We start from the raw sequence: 22361 nt of genomic DNA on the forward strand, positions 1-22361 counted from the left end.
AAAACATAATTCATGGACTGATGCTTCGCCACCTTTCTTTATCTAACTTATCTTATATGGATTAGGATGTGCCTCAGTTTTAAGCTTAAGAGCATTTACAAGTTCTTTAGACACAACATTTTCGCAGCTACCACTATCTATTATTATCTAGCAGACCTTACCATTTACCGTGCATCGAGTCCAAAAGAGGGCATTTCTTTGTGGATGCCTCTCAGTTTTAGGTGTGAGGAGAATCTTTTGAATGATACAAGAAAGCTGATCCCCATCATCTGCTTGCAAGAAATTGGCATCTCCATCCGAATCTTGTTGTTCTTGGGCCAGATCTTCCTCTTCTTGAATGTTTAGAGTTCTTCTTTGTGGGCACTCGTTTGAAAGATGTCCTTGCTGTCCGCACCGGAAGCATTTTCCTAAAGTAGGACAGTTATAGGGGTTAAAATTTCTTCAAAGAGTAGAACCTTCATTACCTTTACTCGTGGAGGCTCCCTTCTTGGCATGGTCCTCCTTTCGGGCCACTGAATTTCTGTCTCGAGGAGTAGAAGATTTATTGGATTCAAGATTGGATTTCTTGTAGGAATTTGATTGCTTCTCCCATGGGAAACGATTGGATGAGTTCTTGACCGGGGTTGCTTCTTCCTCCTCTTCAATCTTTGTGGCTAGAGCAATGGCACCTGCGAGGTAAGCTAATGGATATAGATTGACAATTTTCTTGATGACCACTGGAAGTCCAAACACAAATATTGCAATTTGCTGTTGCTCGGTCTCAAGTAAGTTTTTCTTGCCCCAAGACGATGGAATTCCTCGATGTAATCAGCAATGGAGCAATCCCCTTGACGGCATTGTTGGTACTTGCTATAAAGCACTTGCTGATAGTTCATGGGGAGGAACCGTTTCTTCATTAGCCGCAACATTTTTTTCCAACTCCGAATGGGTGGTTTGCCATAATACCTTCAATTGTTCTCAGTTTATTCCCACCATGCACATGCATCACTTAAGAGTTTATATGCAACCAATCGGACCTCTTTTTCTCAACCGTGTTAGCATAAGCAAAGAAGTTTTCAACATTCTTGACCCAATCGAGGAACCTTTCAATATCCATTCAACCGTTAAAAGGTGGAAGATCCATCTTAATTTTGTAGTCGGGTTGTTCTTGGTATTCTTGGTCTCCTACATGTCTTCTTGAAATCTTTAATGAATTTCTTGCACTATTATTTCATCTTCATCCAAGGAGTCAGAGTCATCTCCCATAAACCTAGGCAAAGAAAGGTCATTGGACCTCATCAACCTATGTTCTTGAGAGTAATCTTGAAGATTGGTTCTTCCTTCGGTGGAGATTCTTGGAGCAGAATGGGTGGCAGTGAAGGGAGTAAACTATTGCGTAAGATTTTCTACGGCCTTGGTGATAGTAGAGAGTTGCTTGTTGATGTCAATGACCGCAGGTTCAACATCATTCAAACGACCTTCGAAGGTGGAGGAAGCTTCCGCAACCATGGTAATTGACGGGAAAAGATCTGATTTGACAGAAGTCAACCTTGGATCGAGAGCTCTGATACCACTTAATGCACACTCAAGTAAAAGAAAATACCTCAAATCTTATTCAATCGTGTAAATGATACAACTTGTGTTCTTTTGAGAACAAATCCCCCCCTTCAGTTGTAGACACACTGAGCCCCCCTCTTCAGCCACAGACTTCCCCAAGGGACCAGAGTTCCCTTGTCTCCCCTGTTTTGGTGGTCAAAAAACAGAATAGGCAGCATCAATGGGTGATCAAGCAAGCTGATGTGCTCCAACCTGATTTCTCTAACCCTTGGATTATCTCATGTCTTTTTGAATTCGATAATTGGCTTGACATTTGTAAGGCACTCAAAGACCACTTTCAATCTAATGTTATTATCAATCCTTTATTTGCAGAAAATGCCCTGGTAACAATGGACCGAGACTCATTGGATGAACTAGATAACTTCTCAGGCAAATGGCAGAAATTTGGCTCCTTCCATCTGAAATTCGAAAGATGGAACAACTCCTCCCATGGCAAACCAGCTTATGTCAGGGGTTATAGGGGTTAGATCTCTATCAAGAACTTACCTCTGGATTATTGGTGCAAACAGACCTTCGAGGCCATTCGAAAATACTTTGAGGGATTAGAAAGCATGGCTATGGAGACACTTAACTTGATCGATGTTTCAGAGGCCAAAATTAAAGTGAAGGAGAATCTTTGTGGTTTTATCCCAGCAACAATTGACATATCAAATGAAAAAGGAGGATCAATCTACTTGAATTTTGGAGATATCTCATCATCCAGCCCTCCTAGTAAGGTCAGTGGTAACTTATTTGAATCTGACTTTACAAATCCTATTGATTTAATTCGGATTAATGAAGTTAAAAGTGATGAAGGATTTTTTTGTGATCCATTAAATTCAAATTCAACTTCCTACTTCCCTCTAATTGCAACATTAAGTTCTCTAGAAGTCCAGGAGTCTTTGTGGATAATAAAAAAAGCAAGATGAGAGAGATTGAATCCAAAGCCAAGAAGTTAAGAGGCCGTTCGAAATCTGAGCCGCCCCCCATTCATGCCTCATGCCTCTGCCTTTTGATCTTCCTGAGCAACCACCTTCAGGCCGTCTGAAAAGGACAAAGTCTTAATTAAAGAAAAAATTACAGAGGGGCGCGACCCTTCAACTTCCCCTAAAAAAGGCACCAAGAATATCTATTGATTGAAAGTAAAACAGAGGGTCGTGACCCTTCAAATTCTTCTCACAAAGGCACCAAAATTGACTCGGGAAAACCCGGTCCAACCCTTCCTAATCAGAATGCCGGTTCGTCTTCAACCAAGTTTGAGAAGTCTGTTACTCAAGATTTTATCACAGAGAAGCCGAAGGCCTTGGTCTCCATTCCTTCCTCCCACAGACGAATCCAAAAGGTGAAAAAGATTAAGACACTCAAGCATCACATTTCTGCAAAATCGAATTCATTTGGGCTGAGTCCTTTTCCCAGACACTTCATCAAAAAGCACACATCCTTTCAAAACCCTTGGTCAGCCATCTCCAACCTGGATATTCTTGAAGTAAGTTGTGCTAACCTACAAGCCAACCCTCAAACTTTGAGGCCTAATAGGGAAAGTCCTATCCAACCTTCTCTACATTGCACCTGAAGTGATAACATCTCTTCAGATAGCCAATTTCCCAGCCGTAACAAGTTTATTTTCTCCTCTTCATTCTCCCAAGACTCAGATGATGACTTGTTAGCTAGTGTGAGCAGTGAGGAACTAGATATTAATGATGATGAAGATAAAAAAGAACTTGATGACAATCAAGAAGACATGGACTTCTCCCTAAGTCAGCTCTTCCTCCCCCCGGATGAACATTCACAGGTTAGTGAAAGCATTTTCCCGACCCCCCCCCCCCCTCTAAATTTGTCAGTTGTACCACAGAATCTACACTCCATCATAAAAGAGTGTGATTTCATTTTAGCTTGATCAAAAGGAAAAGTGTTGAAGAATCCTCGGTGAGCCTTAATGAAGATAGTTACTTGGAACACAAGAGGTTTAGGGGATTCATCAAAAAGACTGCTTCTAAAAAGATTTCTGAAAAAAGTCAATCCTGATATTGTCCTTATCCAAGAAACAAAAAAAGACAGAATTGAGGGCTTATTTATCAAAAGCCTTTGGAGCTCAAAAGAGGTAAGATGGGTCTTGGTGGAAGCTAAAGGAAAATCGGGAGGCATATTCACAATGTGGGATGAGAGCAAAATCTAGTCTCCGACAGCTCAAAAGATGAATTCTCCCTTTCAATCAAATGTCAAACGTTAAACAAAATGTTTGCTGATTTCTACAGCAACGGTAAGCTCAATTCATGTATTAAAGAGAACTTTATTTGTCTAATTCCAAAAAAGACTGATGCAGTGAAAGTCAAAGACTTCAAACCAATTAGTCTCACTACCCTCTTGTACAAGATAATAGCAAAAGTCCTAGTGGAGAGACTAAAAAGAATCATGCCAAGCATAATTGCCCCCACTCAAAGTGCGTTTATTGAGGGAAGACATATCCTAGACCCCGTCCTAATTGCAAATGAAGCAATCGAGGACTATAGATCGAAAAGGAAGAAATGATGGCTTCTAAAGCTTGATTTGGAGAAAGCATTTGATAGAGTGGACTGGTCATTCCTTGAAAAAGTCCTAATTGGAAAGAATTTCAACTCAAAATGGATATCTTGGATTTTGGGGTGCATCACCAATCCAAAATTCTCCATCTTTATCAATGGAAGGCCTCGTGGAAAGATAGTTACATCTAGAGGAATTAGGCAAGGAGATCCCCTTTCTCCTTTCCTCTTCATCCTTGTGGGAGACGTCTTAAATGCCTTAATCAACCGGTTACATGAGAAAGATTGCTTTGAAGGATTTTTGGTTGGGAAGGATCAAGTCCACGTTTCAATTTTGCAATTTGCCGATGACACCCTTATCTTTTGCAAATATGATGATGATATGTTAGAATCTCTTCGAGCTACTCTTGACCTTTTTGAATGGTGTTTTGGACAGAAAATTAATTGGGAGAAATCATCTCTTTGTGGTATAAACATTGGCCAAGACATGCTGAATAAGTGGGCAGAAAAGTTCAATTGTAAAGCAGAGCAACTTCCCCTTCTCTATTTAGGACTTCCTTTGGGAGGTTACCCGAAAAAGATTGATTTCTGGCAGCCTGTTATTGATAAACTTCATGGAACTCTTGATAAATGGAGAAGATACAACATTTCAAGAGGAGGAAGAGCAACCCTTTGTAAGTCGGTACTCTCAAACCTCCCCACTTACTACATGTCTTCCTTCTTGATTCCTAAAAAAGTGTTGCATATCTTAGAAAGAATTTTGAGGAATTTCTTTTGGGAAGGCCACAAAGGGGGTAATTTAAATCATTTAGCCAAATGGGAACTTGTGTCCAAATCTTATGAAGAAGGTGGCCTCGGTTTGGGTAGATTAAAAGAGAAAAATCTAGCTCTTTTAGCAAAACTAGAGATTCCAGCTTGAAAGCTCTTCCCTTTGGTGCAGAGTGGTCAAAAGTATACATGGCAGTAGCATTTTCAGGGGTCACACCTCCGGTAAGGCAGTGGGCTGCCTTAGAAGCCCATGGATCAGCATTTCAAGAGCTTGGTTGAAGGTGGAAAATTTGTCGGTGTTTGTCTTGGGCAATGGGCTTAATATTGGCTTTTGGTTAGATACTTGGATGGGCAATCTTCCCCTTTCATCCAGATTTTCTAGATTATTTAGATTGGCCACTCATCCAAATGACTCTTTGAGAGAGCATTGGGACCACACCACCAACTCTTGGAGCATCTCTTTTAGGAGGTACTTAAAAGATGAAGAGATTACTGAATTTCAAGATTTGTTAAGTCTCATCTCTAGCCTAAAGGTGCAAGATCGCCCGAACTCAAAGGTTTGGTCTTTGGATCCTAATGGAGCCTTCTCGGTTAAATCTTTAACCAACTTCCTTCACAAATCCCCCCGAATTGATCCTCTACTTTATGAAGCTCTTTGGAAATCAAAAAGTCCAAGGAGAATAAACATAGTCCTTTGGATAATGGTTTTTGGGTCCCTAAACTGCTCAAGTGTGCTGCAAAAGAAGCTTGCCTCTCACTATCTCTCCCCCAATATGTGTTTTGTGTAAGAAGAATGGGGAAGACCAACAGCACCTATTTTTTAACTGCGTTTATGCACAAAGTTTGTTTCGCTCTTCAATATCTTCAATTTGAGCTTGTCCTTTGGAGCAGAATTTAGCCTAAATGTGCAGCAGCTGTTGATAGGGCCGGCTGTCAAGAAATCACACTAGATTCTATGGGTCAATGCTGTCAAGGCTGTTTTATCTGAATTATGGTTTGAATGGAACCAAAGAGTCTTCCAAGACAAGGAAACCCCGTAGTTCTCAAGATTTGAAGCTGCCAAGTTGAAAGCATCTCTTTGGTGCTCCCTTTCAAAATCCCTTGCAGCATACTCTTGCCAGAAAATCAGTCTAAATTGGCATTCTTTCCTTTCTCCAGCTTTCTGAAGTTCTCATTGCCTTGTTTTTAGTTGTCTTTGGTTGTCTTTTGATATGATTTTCCAGTTTCTCTCTTTATCAGTTCAAGTATTGTTTCCCATTGTATCGTTTAATTTTAAGGCTTTTCTAGAGTTAGGATGTGATGAGGGGTGCTAAGGGGGTGTCAACCTAGTTGAGATGCCCGAGTGCACCTGCTGATCCTTATGAATTCCTTGTAAATTGAGCATTAGTCTCACTTCATTTTCTTAATGAATAAAGAGACTCGTTTCCTTTTTAAAAAAAAATCATGTAAATGATACAAATGTAGTCCCTTTTATAGGGAGCCAGCCGATTACGAGACTCTTAAACTGACTGGTTTAGTAGGTAACCGGTTTATATACATACTAAAGGAAAATACAGCTAGACTTCTATTAAATTTAAGTAACAGTAGACTATGTTCCACATCAAGTTGTTAACAATCGGGTAGTTCTTGTCAAGGATCACATTTCTAAGGCAGGTGTTTTTCATTGTCATGATGGAAACATTTCTCCTCTCAAGTTGTTTTGCTTCCAGCTTCCAGTAATTTATAGCATTTTTATTAGAAATCGAGGAGAGAAAAGAAAAATAATACAAAAGATAGAATACAAAAGGACAGCCCAACAAGAGAAGCCAGACCCTAACTATAATGAATAGGCCTCTAGTTCAAAACAATAAGACCTGACGGATAACAAGAGTCCTTGGAGATCAACGCCCAAACAAAGTTATCAAACTTGGGAACAGGCCACACATCTTTCCAAGACTTCTCAATCCCTCTAAAAAGAATTTTGTTAGTCTTCAACCAAATATCCATAAAATAGCACAGAAACCAATATGCCAAAGGGTGCACCCCTTATCTCAAAAAGGTGAATGAAGCAAAACCTCCTCCTCCATCTTAAGAAAGCAATCACTAAACTGAGTTGTGTACACACCAAAAGTCCAAAGAAGATTCCCAAATCGAAAGAGCAAACTTCCAACCCCAACGAACACATTCAAATTCTCAAAAACCTCCTTCCAAAGAATATGTCACTGTAGCCAGATCATAAAGAAGGAATGCCACTTAATGCAGTCCAAAGTGTTGACTTTTCCATGTAAAACCTATCTGGCAAAGAACTTACCCTTCTTCAAAGATTTTAGTGACTATTCTTTACCAAACATTTCCATAAACTGAGGACTTGTTTAATAATTTTCTTGTATTAAGAAAGATGGTTCGTAACCTCTTCAGATTTTGATTTATTTCTGGGATTAAAAACCAATATCACAATCATAGCAGCCACCTAATCATCAATGAGACAATTGAAAAAGTAAAAGCTTAAAGTGAACAAGTTCAAACCATGACACCTAGAATTTAATATTCTATAAGTTTCCTCGACAACCAAATATAGTAGGGTCTAGCAATTGTCCTGTAAGATTAACTGAGGTGCATATAAGCCACCCTGGTCACTCATAATGAAGCTGATGGAGAACAAACGCGAAGAGTCTACATGCGACACCAATTTATCCTCTAGTTGACTAGGAAAGAAACCAAAGTATTCTACAGAAGATTAAAGCAACCATTAAGCTCTCTACGTTGAGGATTTTTATAAGAGAAATCAAGGAAGTACTTCCCTTCTTTATGTACCATCAATTAGACATGGAGTATCCCTAGTTAAGGTTTGATTTAGTGAGAAAATTTAATCCAATATTACAAACTTAACAGATAAGTTTTCTAAGAGAAGTAAAAAAAAAACACAAGTGGCAAGTCCAATGCACAAGTAGAGTTCAAACCAATGACAAGGAAACTAGATGCCTACGACTTTTAATGAAAACTCAAGTTTTAGATTCAAACGCGTAATTAAGCTCAATTCAAACACAATGCCGGTATGCATTCCTCACCATCTATATCAACAAGATAGAGCAAAATGTTAAAAATAGGCAACAACGAGAACCGTCGATTTGCACAACATATATTCCTTTGTAGCAAAAGTGAAAACTTCAATTTTTTTTATAAAGGGCCATAAGAATAACAGTTGTTAAAAAGCTAGAATATTTTACGCCTTCAAAATTAGCTTGCAGGGCGGTGGAAATAGAAGACAATACCTACGCTAGCTAGGAATCCAACCACATTTTGTGGAAAAATTTAAAGAGCCAGTGGACTGGAATTTTCATAATGTCTATTCATAGGATAACCAATCGGCAGCCCATTCTGAGGTTACTTGAATTCTTATAGTAATTGTTCAGTTATCTGTTATTTTTTCGTTCTCTTCATTTCAGCTATAAATATCAATGTTCATATCTATATTGCCTACACAGTAATTTAACCGTAATGAAGTATTTCTGGAGGGAAAAAGAAGAAGAAGAAGAAGAAGAAGAACCAATATAGTGATGTAGAACATGGTAGTATTAACACACACATCCCTAAAAATGAAAAAAAGAAACGAAAGGAAATGATAGGACAATATATGACAGATTACCGGACTCTCCCAATTATCCTCTACAAAACGTATATCATGTGCTGCAACATCAATCCCTATAAAGCATATAGAAGAGGCATATGGCATCAGCTGTCCGTATATTTCATTAATAACCCCCAAGATGGTGAAGTTTTTACTTGGTGCGAGTTGAAAAAGTTCAATTACCTTGGGTTATCAACAAACTTTTCATTCATGAAACAGTTTCTTCATTTATTAAAAAAAATGTGTACTTCAAAAAATTGATGAGAATCATATAATATAAGAAAGTGTATAAATGTGCAAAATCTTTAAAATAAGTATGTATAAATATTTTTCCACTTTGCAAAAGCTGTATGTTATCAAACAAGAGCTTATATGTTTGCCAAATCAATCGAAGTTCATCATAGTGGATCATTATGTCCTACCTAAAGCAGAGAGACTTTGGATGAAAAGGTCTTGTGAATTTCCAGGATCAGGCTTCAAAATCACCTGTGATCACATGTAACATAAAAGAAAATTGAAGTGAAAAGAGGGAAACCAGAAAATGTTTTAGGTAAACAGTTTGGTGGAATGATAATGTTTTGCTTTAATATGTGGAACAATGATTTTTTCGCTAAAATGTGCGGAACAATGATTTTTTTACTAACATGCAACTTTTAGAATAAAAAATATAACAGTCAATTCTCTTAAATAAATTAAAAAATAAATACTTAAAAGTAGGAAAAATTGGGATGTTCTAGCCTAAGATACCAAAGCATAATTTATTCTTTAACAAAAAAATAACTAATCCAACTAAGCTCTTGAGTTATTTTATTACTATACTAAAAGAATTTAATCAAAGAGGTAAAAATATAACCATCAATTCCCTTAAATAAATTCTAAAAATAAATACTTAAAGTAGGAAAAACCGGGATGATCTAACCTAAGATATCAAAGCATAATTTCTTCTTTAATAGTAAGATAACTAATACTATTAAGCTCTTGAGTTATTTTACAACTATACTAAAAGAACTTTCATCAGTGAAGTACAGACTATCAAGTTTTCTAACACTTCCAATGTTGAAAAATATCGTGAGATTTAAGAATATAACACGAAAAATGGTATCTTTAGAAAGTTTGCTAATAAATAAAAGATTACAGGCTAATTTTGGAACGTAAAGGATGAACTATAGAGAAGATATTCTCAGTCTAATTGTCCCTTTTCCTTTTTTTTTGAAAAGGAAACAGCCTTTATTAATCAATATAATTAGTACAAGAGATGAGTACTTTGATAATAAAGGCAAATACAAGGAAATCAATCAGGAAACTAAAGGATCAGTAGGTGCACCAGGGCATCTCAACTAGGTTGACACCCCCATAGCACCCTCATCATATCCAACAAAATGAGAATGCCAACAAAGGCTAAAATAAGAGTAGTCTAATGAAGCAATACAATCTGAATGTTACAACCGAACAAAATATAGAACTAGGCTATAGAAATCTAAATTATATCAAGAAGCTAAGACAAATAAGAGTACTAAAGAAAGCGAAGCTGCTGTCTCTACTTCTGATGCTTCGATTAATCTTCCAGTTGACAAAAAGATTGCCAATTTAAAATTATGTCTTGCAAAGAGTAGGCTTCAAAGCAATTAGAAATGGAGCACCAAAGCGAGGCATTGAGCTTTGCTGCCTCGAAGCGATTATACCAAGGAGTTTCAATCCCATTAAATATTCTTTGATTTCTTTCAAACCAGATTTCAACCAGCATTGCTTTTACTCCATTAGTCCATAGTAAATTGGAGTATTTCTTCAGAATAGGACCTGGAAGTAGCTGATGAACATTGCATCTAAAGGAAAAATCAAAGACCCAAGAAGTGTTGAAGCACTTAAGGAATTTCTTCCAGCAGTTGAAGGCAAAACAGCAGTCAAAAAATAAATGTTGGAGGTCTTCTTCGGCTGATTTACAAAGGACACACCAATTGGGGGAAATAGAAAAGCAAGGCAGCTTTTTTTGCAGCACCGATGAACAATTTAGGGTTCCAAACAGCATTATCCAAACAGTTATATTAACCCTTCGAGGGCTGTTAGACTTCCATAGACTCTTGTGAAGGCTGGTTGATAATGGGGTGGTCTCAGAAAGATGGTTAAACAGGGATTTTACTGAGAAAGAGCCATGTTTTTCAAGGGACCAAATGCGAATGTCTTCCTTATTGGATAATTTTTGCTCAGCCAATAATGCTAGTAAGGCTTGGAACTCTAAAATCTCATCATCTTTTAGGTCTCTTCTGAAGTTTAGAGTCCAAGAAGAGGTGTGATAGTCCCAATACTGTGATAATGAACCATTTGGAAGCAATGTTAGTCTGAAAAGGGAAGGAAATCTGTCTTTTAACTGAAGAGAGTCCCACCAAGGGTCATGCCAAAATGCAATTCTGGTTCCATTCCCTACTTTAAAGACTGCCAACTTCTCAATAATCAACCAAAATCTTGAAATACTTATCCAAGGGCTTCGAAGACTACAATGAACCTTGCCGAAAGTATGCCAACCAAAAAGACTGCTACCATGTATACTCAAAATAACTTGGCTCCAAAGGGAAGGTTGCTCTTTTAGGAATCTCCAACCCCATTTGGCTAATAAGGCCATATTTTTAGCTTTTAAACCTCCAATTCCGAGTCCCCCATCAGCTTGATTCTTAGAAACTAGCTCCCATTTTGCTAGATGATTTATCTTTCCCCCTTTAAAACCTTCTCAAAAGAAGTTTCTGATAATTTTTTCAATGGCTGAAATCACTTTTTTAGGCATCAAGGAGGACATATAGTAAGTTGGGAGGTTGGCAAGGACTGAGTTGCATAAGGTAGCTCTTCTCCCTCTTGATAAGTTGTATCTTCTCCACTTGTCAAGTCTTTTGTGAACTTTTTCAATGACCAGTTGCCAAAACAATAATTTCTTTGGGTGCCCCCTAAGAGGAAGGCCTAAATATATGAAAGGTAGGTGTGTTAATTGGCAACACAGTCTTGAAGCCACTGCCCTTAACTTAGAATCTTCACTATTTATCCCATAGATGGCAGATTTTTCCCAATTAACTTTCTGCCCCGAACACCTCTCAAACAAAGTAATAGATTTTTTGAGATTGTCTAGCATGTCATCATCATACTTGCAAAAGAGTAGTGTCATCAGCAAACTGGAGAATAGAGAGATGTACCTTGTTTTTTCCAACCACAAAGCCTTCAAACAGCCCTTTTTCATGAATTGTGTCAACCAAAACACTAAGCAAGTCACTTGCCAAGAGGAAGAGGAAGGGGGATAGGGGGTCCCCTTGCCTAATTCCCCTTGTAGCTTTGATCCTTCCTCTTGGTCTTCCATTAATGAAGACGGATAACATTGGGTTAGTGATGTAGCCCAAAATCCAAGTTATCCACTTGGGGTGGAAGTTCCTTTCTTTAAGGGTTTTTTCAAGAAAATCCCAATCCACTCTATCAAAAGCCTTTTCAAGATCAAGCTTTAAAATCCAACCCTTCTTCTTCTTAATTCTGTAGTGTTCTACGACCTCAATAGCCATTAAGACCGGATCAAGGATTTGTCTCCCTTCAATGAAAGCATTTTGAGTTTGACTTATAAGGCTAGGCATTACTTTCTTGAGCCTTTCTGCAAGTACTTTAGCTATAATCTTATAGATTATAGTAGATAAGCTAATGGGTCTGAAATCTTTCACTAAAACTGCTTCTGATTTTTTCTGAATTAAGCAAATAAAATTTTCTTTGATGCAAGAATTGAGCTTCCCATTTCGGTAGAAATCATCAAAAATACTCTTTATATTGTCCTTTAAAAGCTCCCAAAATTTTAGTATGAATTCAATTGTGAAGCCATCTGGTCCTGGAGCTTTGTTTCTTCCCAACATCTTTACTGCTTCTTTAATTTCTGTCAAATTAAATCTGGAAATCAGCCCCAAATTCTGATCTGAAGAGACCCTTGGCCAGCTCAGATTCTGAGGTATATATCTCAATCCTTGACTTTTTGAGTAAAGATTGCTGTAAAAATCAATAATTAGGGATTCCACTTCTCTGAAATTCTTTGTAGCTTCCCCTTGGTCATTGATTAACTCCGTTATTAGGTTTTTCCTTTTCTTGGCAGCAAGAAAACGGTGGAAGAAGGCTGTATTTTCATCACCCAATTGTAACCAATTCAGTTTGCTTTTTTGAATAAGGTTTCTTTCCTCTGTTTGGTAGATGGAAAATAATTCTGCTTTTAGGGAGATTCTTAAATCTTCCTCAAGAGAGGGTTCCTCTTGAGACTCCATAATTAAATCTCTTCTTCGAATTTCTTCTAGTAGTGTCTCTTCACTAGCTTTCAGCTGCTTAGTTTTTTCAGCATACCATCTTTTGAGGACTTGTTTCAACTTTCTTAGTCTGATTGAGAAATTAAAACCAGCCCACCCTTGCTGAATTTCCAGACTTAGAGAACGTTCAATAATTCTGCAACACTCCTTATCAAGTAGCCAACTATTGCAAAATCTAAAAAGGGAGGGGCCTCATTCAACAGCTCCAGCTTCAAACAAGAGAGGGAAGTGATCAGAAATTGGTATAGTTTGTCTTGAGACTCTTGAGTTTTCGAACAAATCATCCCAACTACTTGTGATGAAGAATCTGTCAATCAGTGATCTCAATATTGTTTCTCCTTCTCGTGACCAAGAGAATCTTCCATTTGACATGGGGATTTCAAGTAGATTCGTATTTCTAATGAAATTATTAAATTGTCTGATTTCTCTAGTTGCTCTTCCTATTGGAAATCTTTCTTGTCTTCTTCGAATACAGTTAAAGTCCCCACTGATACATCAAGCACTATCACATCTTTCTATTAATGAGGTTAATTCAATCCACAAATTTCTTCTTTCACTAGGGCTGTTTGGTCCGTATACATTGGAAATCCAGCATAATTTCTTACAAATGGTACTGCACTTTAATGTTAATGAGAAATCTGCCTTGAAGACCTCCAAAACTACAATTTTGCTTTCATCCCAAAGAGAAAGAATACCCCCAATCTGCCTTGTGCTTCTATAAAAGCCCGCCCACCTTTTTAGAACTCCAAATGCTTTTTATGAAAGGGAGATCAAATCTGTCCTTTTTTTATTCTTGAAGTAGAACAACATCCGGATTTATTTACCTCAGAAGCTTTTTTATAACTAATCTTTTAGATTTATCTCCAAGTCCCCTAATATTCCATGAGATAATCTTCATTTGCTGATTATGCCAGGGTAATGTCACAAATATTTAAGAAAGAATTAAGCTCTTGAGGTAGTTCAATGTGGGATGGAATTAAGACTGTTGAATCTTGTACCTCCTCTTCATGGAAAAGCAAATTCAAGTTTAGTATGGCATCTTTTTGATCTTCTATGCCCTTGAATTTCAAGTTATGATCCTCAAAGTCTAAGTCTTCACTGCTGACACTAGCTATTGAGGCTTCATCATACTCTTGTGGTAGCTTTTTAGAGTCGGAGACAGCAATGGGAGACCCTTGCACATAAATGAAAGATGGATCTAAGTTTTTACCCAACTGAGGAGTGGTTGAAGAAGGAAAAGTGGGAGGAATTACTGACCTTTCTGCCTCATCAATAGGTATTTGTACCCAAGCGCAACAAACTTCCAATAAGTTTGAGTTTGCAAGTAAGGACCACGTTTTAGCAGTGGAGCTTTTCCTTCTTTCAAAGTATTTAGGGAATGGCTTGAGAAGATGTGAGCTTCGGCTAAAGAGGGATACTGAGTTTTCTTCTAGATATTTCAATGAATTATCAAATGCCGGAGGGGTAAAATGGACAGGGGATTGAACAGGGGAAGACTCTTCCTCTTCAGCATTTAATGTATGTGTCTCCTCGGTATCCTCTGGCCAGCCACGGCTTTTTAATCGAATATGATGCTTCAACATCCTTGTCTCTTCAGTGGGGAGTTCTTTTACTGCCGCGCGGCAGGGTAAATTGTTTTTCTCCCGAGATGCTGATGGTTTATTCATTGTGGGGCCATGTAGAACTGAAGATGAGGGGTTTATCTCTTTCAAAATAATTGGCTGTTCTTCCAAGGAATCTGAAACGTCAGTCCTTTGGTTTTTTTCCAGAAGAGATGTTTTAGTAGGGCTTATAAATGAGGTGTTTTTAGAATTAAATAGAGTGGTGACTGTTGGAGTTCTCGAAGGAGTGGCTGTTGGGCTTCCCTTGACTTCCTTCTCCCTTCTTAATGAGATTTCTTCATTCTCTTTCCACATGTTCACACCTAACCGGTTTTGGACTTCGGGTAGAGTAGTTTCTGATTGGCCAACCAATTGCTCCGGCAAGCAACCTTCCTCTTTTTCCGGCAAAGATGTCCCCTGTTCTGAATTTTCCGGCGAGTTGACATTGACTTCTTTTGAAAACAGAGGATTCCTTGCAAAATTTTTTTGATTTACTGTTGTATCAAGGAAAGACCACTCTTCAGATGAATTTGGATGGCTTAATCCTTCATCGATCTTAACCTGATTTAGTCTAGCTATGTCAACCGGATTGTGAAGTTCATTTCCTTCCAAAATTCTCATATCTTTTCTTGGAGGATCCAAGAACTCCATCCCCTTGCCTTTTTTTAAAAAAAGGGAAACAAACTTTTTATTAATTCATAAAAAGAAAGTATAAGAGATGTGTACTTGAATAGGATCGATACAAGATACGGGATCAGGAGACGCACCCGGGCATCTCAACTAGGTTGACACCCAAGTACATCCCCTTGCCTTAACCTCTAATAGCTCCAAATTTCCCCCTAGGCTTGCCATTAAGGATAATTGAGAAGTTTGTGGAGGATATGCATACTCTAGTCGATAGTCTAATGTTTTAGGTAAGATATGCATACTCTAGTCGATAGTCTAATGTTTTAGGTAACATTAGTTTTCTAGTGTTTACACATAAGTAGTAGAAGTTCTTATAGGAATTAACAGAGAACTCAGTAAATTATTCAACAACTCCAAAGTTCGATCACAACTCAAAGGTTACCTGAAACTGAGTGTGGCGTTGGAGTCTATTTGGATTTTCCCCATAGCGACTATCATCTGGCCGTATACTAGGCTCCACATACCTTCCATAAAAAATTTCCACAATGACAATTAAAAGTCTTATGTGTCCACAAGCAATAACAACTTTTATGTTTTCACTAATGTAACTGCTTAGTGCTCACAAGCATATGCAGACCATTTTTTACATTTTGATAAAGTGGCAAACATACATTGAAATTTTCAGTGGAGTTTCTCCAATGTTTTCAAGGGTAACATACATTGAAAAAAAAGGAAAAATACAAGGGGAGTACAAAAACCAACCCCAACCAAAAGGGGCCAAACTAAAACAAAAAAAGAACTCCAATCAAGCCACCAAAGCCCAAAGGGAGACATGGATCTTAACAAGAAGCTCACATAAGCTCACATCTTCCTTGTTTTCTCCAACCCTCTAAATACTTTATTAGTCCTCTCCATCCAAATAACCTATAACATCGCATAAACCCCATAATCTACATAAACCGACCCTTCTCATGAAAGGCGAGTGTGAAAGGTATTCTTTCGACATTGAACACGTCTTTTGATCTTGTCCCTGGAAGCCAAACTCCTCAAAGAAATTTTCCCACATGAAACTAGCAAAAGAGAAACTCTTGAAAAAGTGGTCAAAGTCCTTGGTTGGGCCTCTGGAAAAGATGCGACACTACGGACCCATCAAACTAGAAAAAATCCTCAAAACACAATCTATCATGTTAATTCTTCCATTGAGGACTCATCAGGCAAGAAACTTCACCATTTTTACTTTTCACATAGAGTTAACTGAACGAATGGAGGCAAAGGGGTTCACCAAAGATTTTTTTTTTTTTTAAGAAAAATCAAGATAAACCATCCATGTTGAACCAAATGAAGATCCCCTTTTCGATGATGAATAGAAACCCACCCTCAACCACAATGGGAAGGCTAATAATGTTTATTATTTTCCTATTGATTAAGAGACTACAAACCAAAGATCGAGAAAAATGTTATTCTCTGGCCGAGAGAGATTGAAGGCCACAAAATGATTTCACCTAGAAGAAATTGGTACAAAAGAGGAAACACAGAGCAAATGAGTCCATCTCCCAACCACTTATCTTCTCAAAAGTAGGGATCCCTCCCATCCCCCATGACACACTACATAAACCACAACAACGAGAGAGAGAGAGAATGAGGAAAGTCACTTAGCACTAAATATAGCTCTCCAAGGATGGGAAAATTTTTGTAGATCATAGTCAATACTCGACAGTTCAGTTTAGTTTAGGAGAATTTGCACTTTCTTTTGATGCACTTTTTACTAAATAAATGCGAAGTGTTCCTAGTTTCTAAAAAGATAAGGTATCTTGAAACATTCACGAACTCACTCTAAAATAACATACCCACCCGCCCCTACCCTGAAGAAAGCATTATCCCTAGGCAGTGCGCATATTCTTGAAATGACCAAGACTCCAAAGGCTATTTACAACCTAACTTCATAATGAAAAGATGAAAAATAACAAACGATCCATGGATTTCTAATCTACGTAATGAAGGAGACAACCAAAGTGAGACAATACATAATGAGGCATTCTCTCCTGCAGATATATGTCAAAGAATACTTACGCAACATTCCATGGTTCTGGACCAAGAACTCTTAAGAATGTCAAGGGATTCATGGTTCCTGCACCAACCTGGCCAATAACAGAAACAATTTTAAATAATTGCAATATTACACCTCAAACCCTTATACTGAAAACCTTTTGATAAACACACACACACACACACAAAATTGTGTCAACACCGAACTTACCTCTGTGTTACTGCATTGCATCACAGCACATCCAACAGAGGCCCAGTATTCCTGTGATATTATTGAAATAATCATCAAAAGAACGGTTCAATGTGATAATGATATAAAGAATAAACTTCAGATTTACCTTATTAATACCAAACAATGATTATTATGGGGAAAGGAAACAGAAATATCATATATCACCACTGAGCAAGTAAATAGCCAAAAGTGATCACAAGATGAATGTAATAGACAAAGACTCCATTCAATTTTGTGCCTCGTAAAAAAATCCATTCAACTTTTACATTTACAGAGTAAGGAAGGAAGAAATGGACACCATGAAGTCAAAGACTCCAACTGCAACAATTTCATGGCTTAATCAATGACCCATGACTCTTATTTACGACCCAGATATTCAACAGATGATTATAAAATTTGCCCGAGGAAATGTAAAAGCCATTGATCCTTTTTTAGTGTTTTGAGGACCTTATGGATGAATATAAGTTTTATTGCTTGTGAAATATAGAATTTTGATTGTAGCGTAAAGAAAAAAGACTTTGGGGGTGTTTGGCTCACCAACTTTATAAGTTGGTGTTAAACAAATCAACTTCAACAGTAAATACTATTAAAGTTTGCACATTTATTGAGAAACTCCATTTTACAACTCTGCACTCCAAACACAAACTTTCTAACTCTCTACTTCATAACTCACCTCAGTACCTCAAACACCTCCTTTATTCTTTCACAAATGCAACTGCCCACAAGCATATGGGGACCTTTTTCCTTTTTCATAAAATATTCTCAAAATGAATATAAGTTTTAACGCTCGAGGAAATAAGTACTGCTTCTTTTTTTTTTTTTAATTATGCCCCATATTCAAACTTCAACCCCAATTCACAATGCACACCATCATACACATCTAAGAAACAACTAGATTACAAGCCAGATTTCCACTACAGAACATTGAGACAATCCAACCAACAGATACAAGCCTTCACTTGCATTAAAAAAAATACCCTTTATTCTTTAGCAGAAAATAAACAAGAAATAAGCAATTGGGCATCAGGAAAATGACCTGGAGACGCTGAATTGCTTGCTGAAAAGTAAGAACCGAGGACTTGGAGCCATACGTCTTGGAATCACTGGACGAATGCTGTAGAGTAGTGGAAGGACTAATGGCAGAGGCACAAGTTTTGTTGAATTGGCGGCGATATGGAGACTTGCAGAAGCTAGAAGAAAGTGACTTCCGAGAGCGAATGGAAAGGAGATAAGTATGGTGTTTGAGGAAGGAGGCAAGCAGGGGAAGAGCAAGAATGGCCATTGGTATGGCTCAAGCTTTTGATTTCGGTGTCGTCAAAGAGACGGCCTTAGCCGGTTGGGAGTTTAAACGGGTTTTTCTCCCAAAAAAAAGAAAAAAGAAAGAAAGAAAAAAGCACTCGAAAGTTTTATTTTAGCTAAATATCTTGGAAAAATATGTGGATGGATCAAAAATTGATTTTTGATCGGATGACCTAATCTTAAAACCTATAAAAATTAATTTAAAACTCCTTCTCGTATTAAGAATGTTTCACCTATCACGAAAAAAGTCGGAATTCTAACACAATGTTCATTTCAATTGTAATTTTTTTTTAATCACATGTTGATCAATCGAGGTCATGAGTGCCCTCCCACTGTGATATTGTAGTGGATTTAAAAAAAAATCTCGATTAAAATAAACATTGTGTTAGGGTTTTGACTATTTCACGGTGGGTGAGACATCCCTAATGAGAGAATGAGTTTCAGACGATAGAGTACTTTGTGACATAAGTATGTTAGTTTTGTAGGATTGGATCATTATGCATTTACGTCTCTAAAATTAGGTCATCTATACAAAAATCTCAAGAAAATTTGGCGCACTCTCAAAAACTAAAGTTGTATAATCACTTCAACATCCACTTGAATTTACATTATTCCCTTGATTTGTTAAGCAAAAGAAAATTTCCTCCAATGCTTTATCTTCTTCTTTCTGTCTTCTCCTTCTTTTTCTCTCCTTTTTTTTCGTTTTCTTCTTTTTAAAAAAAAAATTGATGGTTCAGTTTTCTCTATGGATAAAATTGTTTTTCATTTCAATGAGTCCTTTTGTTTGAGGGTTGAATGTTGTTACTTCAAGGCTGATATGTTGTAGGTTTGTTTCATGTCATTGTGTTAATCATAACTCGTGTTGATTTAGGGTATCATCTGATTGTTTTGCTGGTGATGCATGTAATTGAAGTTTGATGGACTAATTGATATTGCGGTAGAATAGTCTAAGCTTAGAAAAAGACAAGATTTATATAGCAAAAGTGCAATTGAGAGCGAGATTGAAATCGATAGGTTAATCCAGAGAGCAAGTGATAGTTGGAGCACAAGAGAGAACACGAGCAACAATTAAAGCAAGAGTGCACATGAGATCACAATTGAGAGCGAGAGTAGCAGAATGCAAAAGAGAGCAAAAGAAAAGGTAAAATTATTATTTTTTATCTATTAAGTTTGTTTATCATTTTATTAATTTGTTGATGTGTTTTATTCAATACTTTTACACATTTACAAGACTTACCTTGCATTCTAAATATCAGTGTAAGGGGTTACTTTCCCGACTAGGTTATCAATTTGTCCACATTGGAAGTACAAACAAAGTCATCAAAGGAAATATACTTACCCCCACATGATTCAATTCATAAGGATTATCTTCAAACAGTTGGTTGACGTTGATTTGGTATTCAATAGCCCATTTGTGCATCACATCTTATTAAGGAAGGTTGTGGACGAGAGACCAAATGTGACGAGTTTCATATAAGGTCTACAATTGTCACTTATATTAATAACAGGATTGTGGACATCTCATGAGGAGAGTGGTTCAGAATGAGGTATCATTCATATGTTTGTGCGGACGTACTTCGATGAAGGGTTAAAATGTACAAAACGTTGAAGTTCAAGAACTAAGATGATGCAGGAAAGGTCTTTCTAGTGTATAGCAATGACGGAGAAGTACAGGTCCAAGACAATGGACAAATTATTGTAAATGTGTGCAACCACACATTTTAAGCAACTTATATATATATATACGTCGATTTCTTATATGTATATATTTTTGTTCGATTAATTCAAACGATGGAAGTTTATCAAACAACAAATGTGTAAGAATTGCATACATAATATCATCTACCAACATCATTCACATAAATTAATGTGGCAATTGGTGTCTAAAAATTGATTATGTAAATGACTTTGAACGATGTTTTTTTAGATAAAATAAATGACAATAGGGATATTAATTTTTATTATAGTTGTAAATAATGTCACACGTGCTTTCTCATTTTTACTCATTAGTTGCCACACGTACGTCAAACTTCAAATCCTTTATTTTTAATGGAAAAGACACTTTTCTTAAACAATTTTAAAGTTCAAGATTTTTTTTTTGGAACAAATTGCAAAGTTCTAGGGTAAAAGTAAAGTTGTCCTAATCTAGATGCATAATTTTGAAAACCTAAAGATGAAGAAAGAAACACAAAAGAAGCTATGTGCCCTTAAAGTTATATACATAAGATGTAAACTCGAAACATGGGAGAGGGGACAAGGGCCTCCATGCATCCATTCCCACGAAATCACACAAACATTGACTTTTGCAACTTCTCTCTTTTCTTCTTTGTGTTCTGTTTGTGGCAGGCTAATATAATATTCTCCATGTAACCAACTTCAAATCTAAAACTTTATATTAGAAGATGCACATATTCATATCAATGTAATTTTAGATTCATTATTAACATATAAAGTAATATTAATTAAAAACAAGACTATAATAGTCAACTACATGTTTTTTTTTTTAATATAAACATATAATGAGTGCACGCGTGTAGCAAAATTAAAAAAAAAAAAAAAAAAAAACACTTGCAAGAATAGCAAAAAGAAAATATCAATTTTGCAAATCTAGCCATGATTTTCTGAAAATTTTAAATATAACTGAAAAAAAAACATTAAATATGATTTTCATTTTTTTTTTAATTTCAATTTTACCTTCCTTTGTAAATTTCATGTATATCTTATTACTTTATGTTTGGTATATCATCCAATTGATATATATTTTATATGTAGTATATCGGTTCCGATATACCAAATATAAGGTAAATAAGTCGTGCAATTTGATAAAGATCATGGAATTTCATAAGTTCTAACCGGACCTATTACACAATTCAAGGCCAAAAAAGATTAGCGTTCATTCTTCACATGCCAAATTGGATAGAGTCAATTCAACTTCTAGTCCATGTGTTACACACGAGTTCAAGCAAGAAATGGATATTTGAAGCTTTGGACGTTAACATTTATAAGATTGAAGTTGGGCATGGAGATTCCATTAACAATGTTTCAATTTTACTAGCACCTTGAAGACATTATTTATTATCTTAGTTTTATAAACACTTTAATTAAATTTCAGTTTTTAAATGTTTAATTTAAGTCTAGATGATTAATTGTAGGGGTTACAAAACTTACCAATGATGGTCATGACCTTTTGTGTATGCTTTTTGGGCATATAAAGAGTTGGGGGCTACCTTTAATTGGTGAGTATAGAAACTCATGAAATTGGAATGTAAAATATCATATTATGAATTTGAATGAAACATATTACTTGAATTTGAGACTCTTTATTTAGAATTCAACAATAACCTTTGCTTTTTCTAAGTTGTGAGTCATTCATGGAGCCTTGATCAAATTTGATTGTAGAGTGACTCAATCTAAAACATGATTTCAAATCTCGCTTCTAGATCTTTGATCCAAAAGGTAATCTAATTCTAGTATTTTTATTGGTTAATCTGAATTTTATATAAGGAGGTGTTCATTGTTTAGATTCAAGGGTTTTCACACAAAAGTTTGAATCGTTGTACTGAGGATTAGGGTTACCTTATCACAAATGATATACCAAATTTACCATTCATATACCAAATTTATATCAGTCAACAAGTTGCTCGTGCATTTGTTAATATTTGTGGACTTAATTTGAATCCTTATACATTTGCTTCAAAGTATTACTTTTCTAGTACATTCATCAATTTATAATGATTCAATTCATCATATTGGTGTTGGGAATATCCTAAAAGCTCG

At 36.6% G+C, this 22361-nt stretch overlaps 2 protein-coding genes across 3 annotated transcripts in view; both read right to left on the reverse strand.

Moving 5' to 3' along the window:
- EDD1 (glycine-tRNA ligase) overlaps positions 1-18684 on the reverse strand; it is a 72374-nt gene extending 53690 nt beyond the window's left edge. Inside the window, exons 1-6 of one of the 2 annotated variants that reach the window (XM_090308016.1) lie at positions 18322-18684; positions 17265-17315; positions 17078-17145; positions 15450-15531; positions 8892-8955; positions 8488-8543 (exon numbers count right to left, since the gene is read on the reverse strand). Coding sequence is in view for 1 of the 2 variants with exons in the window: in XM_039018333.2 (XP_038874261.1) it covers positions 8488-8543; positions 8892-8955; positions 15450-15531; positions 17078-17145; positions 17265-17315; positions 18322-18567 (567 nt within the window). In the remaining variant the exon portion in view is untranslated. The remainder of the gene's footprint in view (positions 1-8487; positions 8544-8891; positions 8956-15449; positions 15532-17077; positions 17146-17264; positions 17316-18321) is intronic. The other variant, XM_039018333.2, reaches the window with a different exon arrangement.
- Positions 13793-15147, reverse strand: LOC150032203 (uncharacterized). The gene is made up of 2 exons (XM_090308017.1): positions 14037-15147; positions 13793-13953 (listed from the first exon to the last, which is right to left on the reverse strand). Exons 1-2 carry the CDS (start codon positions 15029-15031, stop codon positions 13926-13928), a joined length of 1023 nt encoding a protein of 340 aa, XP_090164143.1. The 5' UTR covers positions 15032-15147; the 3' UTR covers positions 13793-13925.
- Positions 18685-22361: the final 3677 nt, after the last annotated feature.

The sequence above is a fragment of the Benincasa hispida genome, chromosome 12 (genome assembly GCF_027475165.1).
Source record: "Benincasa hispida cultivar pf3 chromosome 12, pf3_genome.v1.1, whole genome shotgun sequence".
In the NCBI taxonomy this organism is placed as follows: domain Eukaryota; kingdom Viridiplantae; phylum Streptophyta; class Magnoliopsida; order Cucurbitales; family Cucurbitaceae; genus Benincasa; species Benincasa hispida.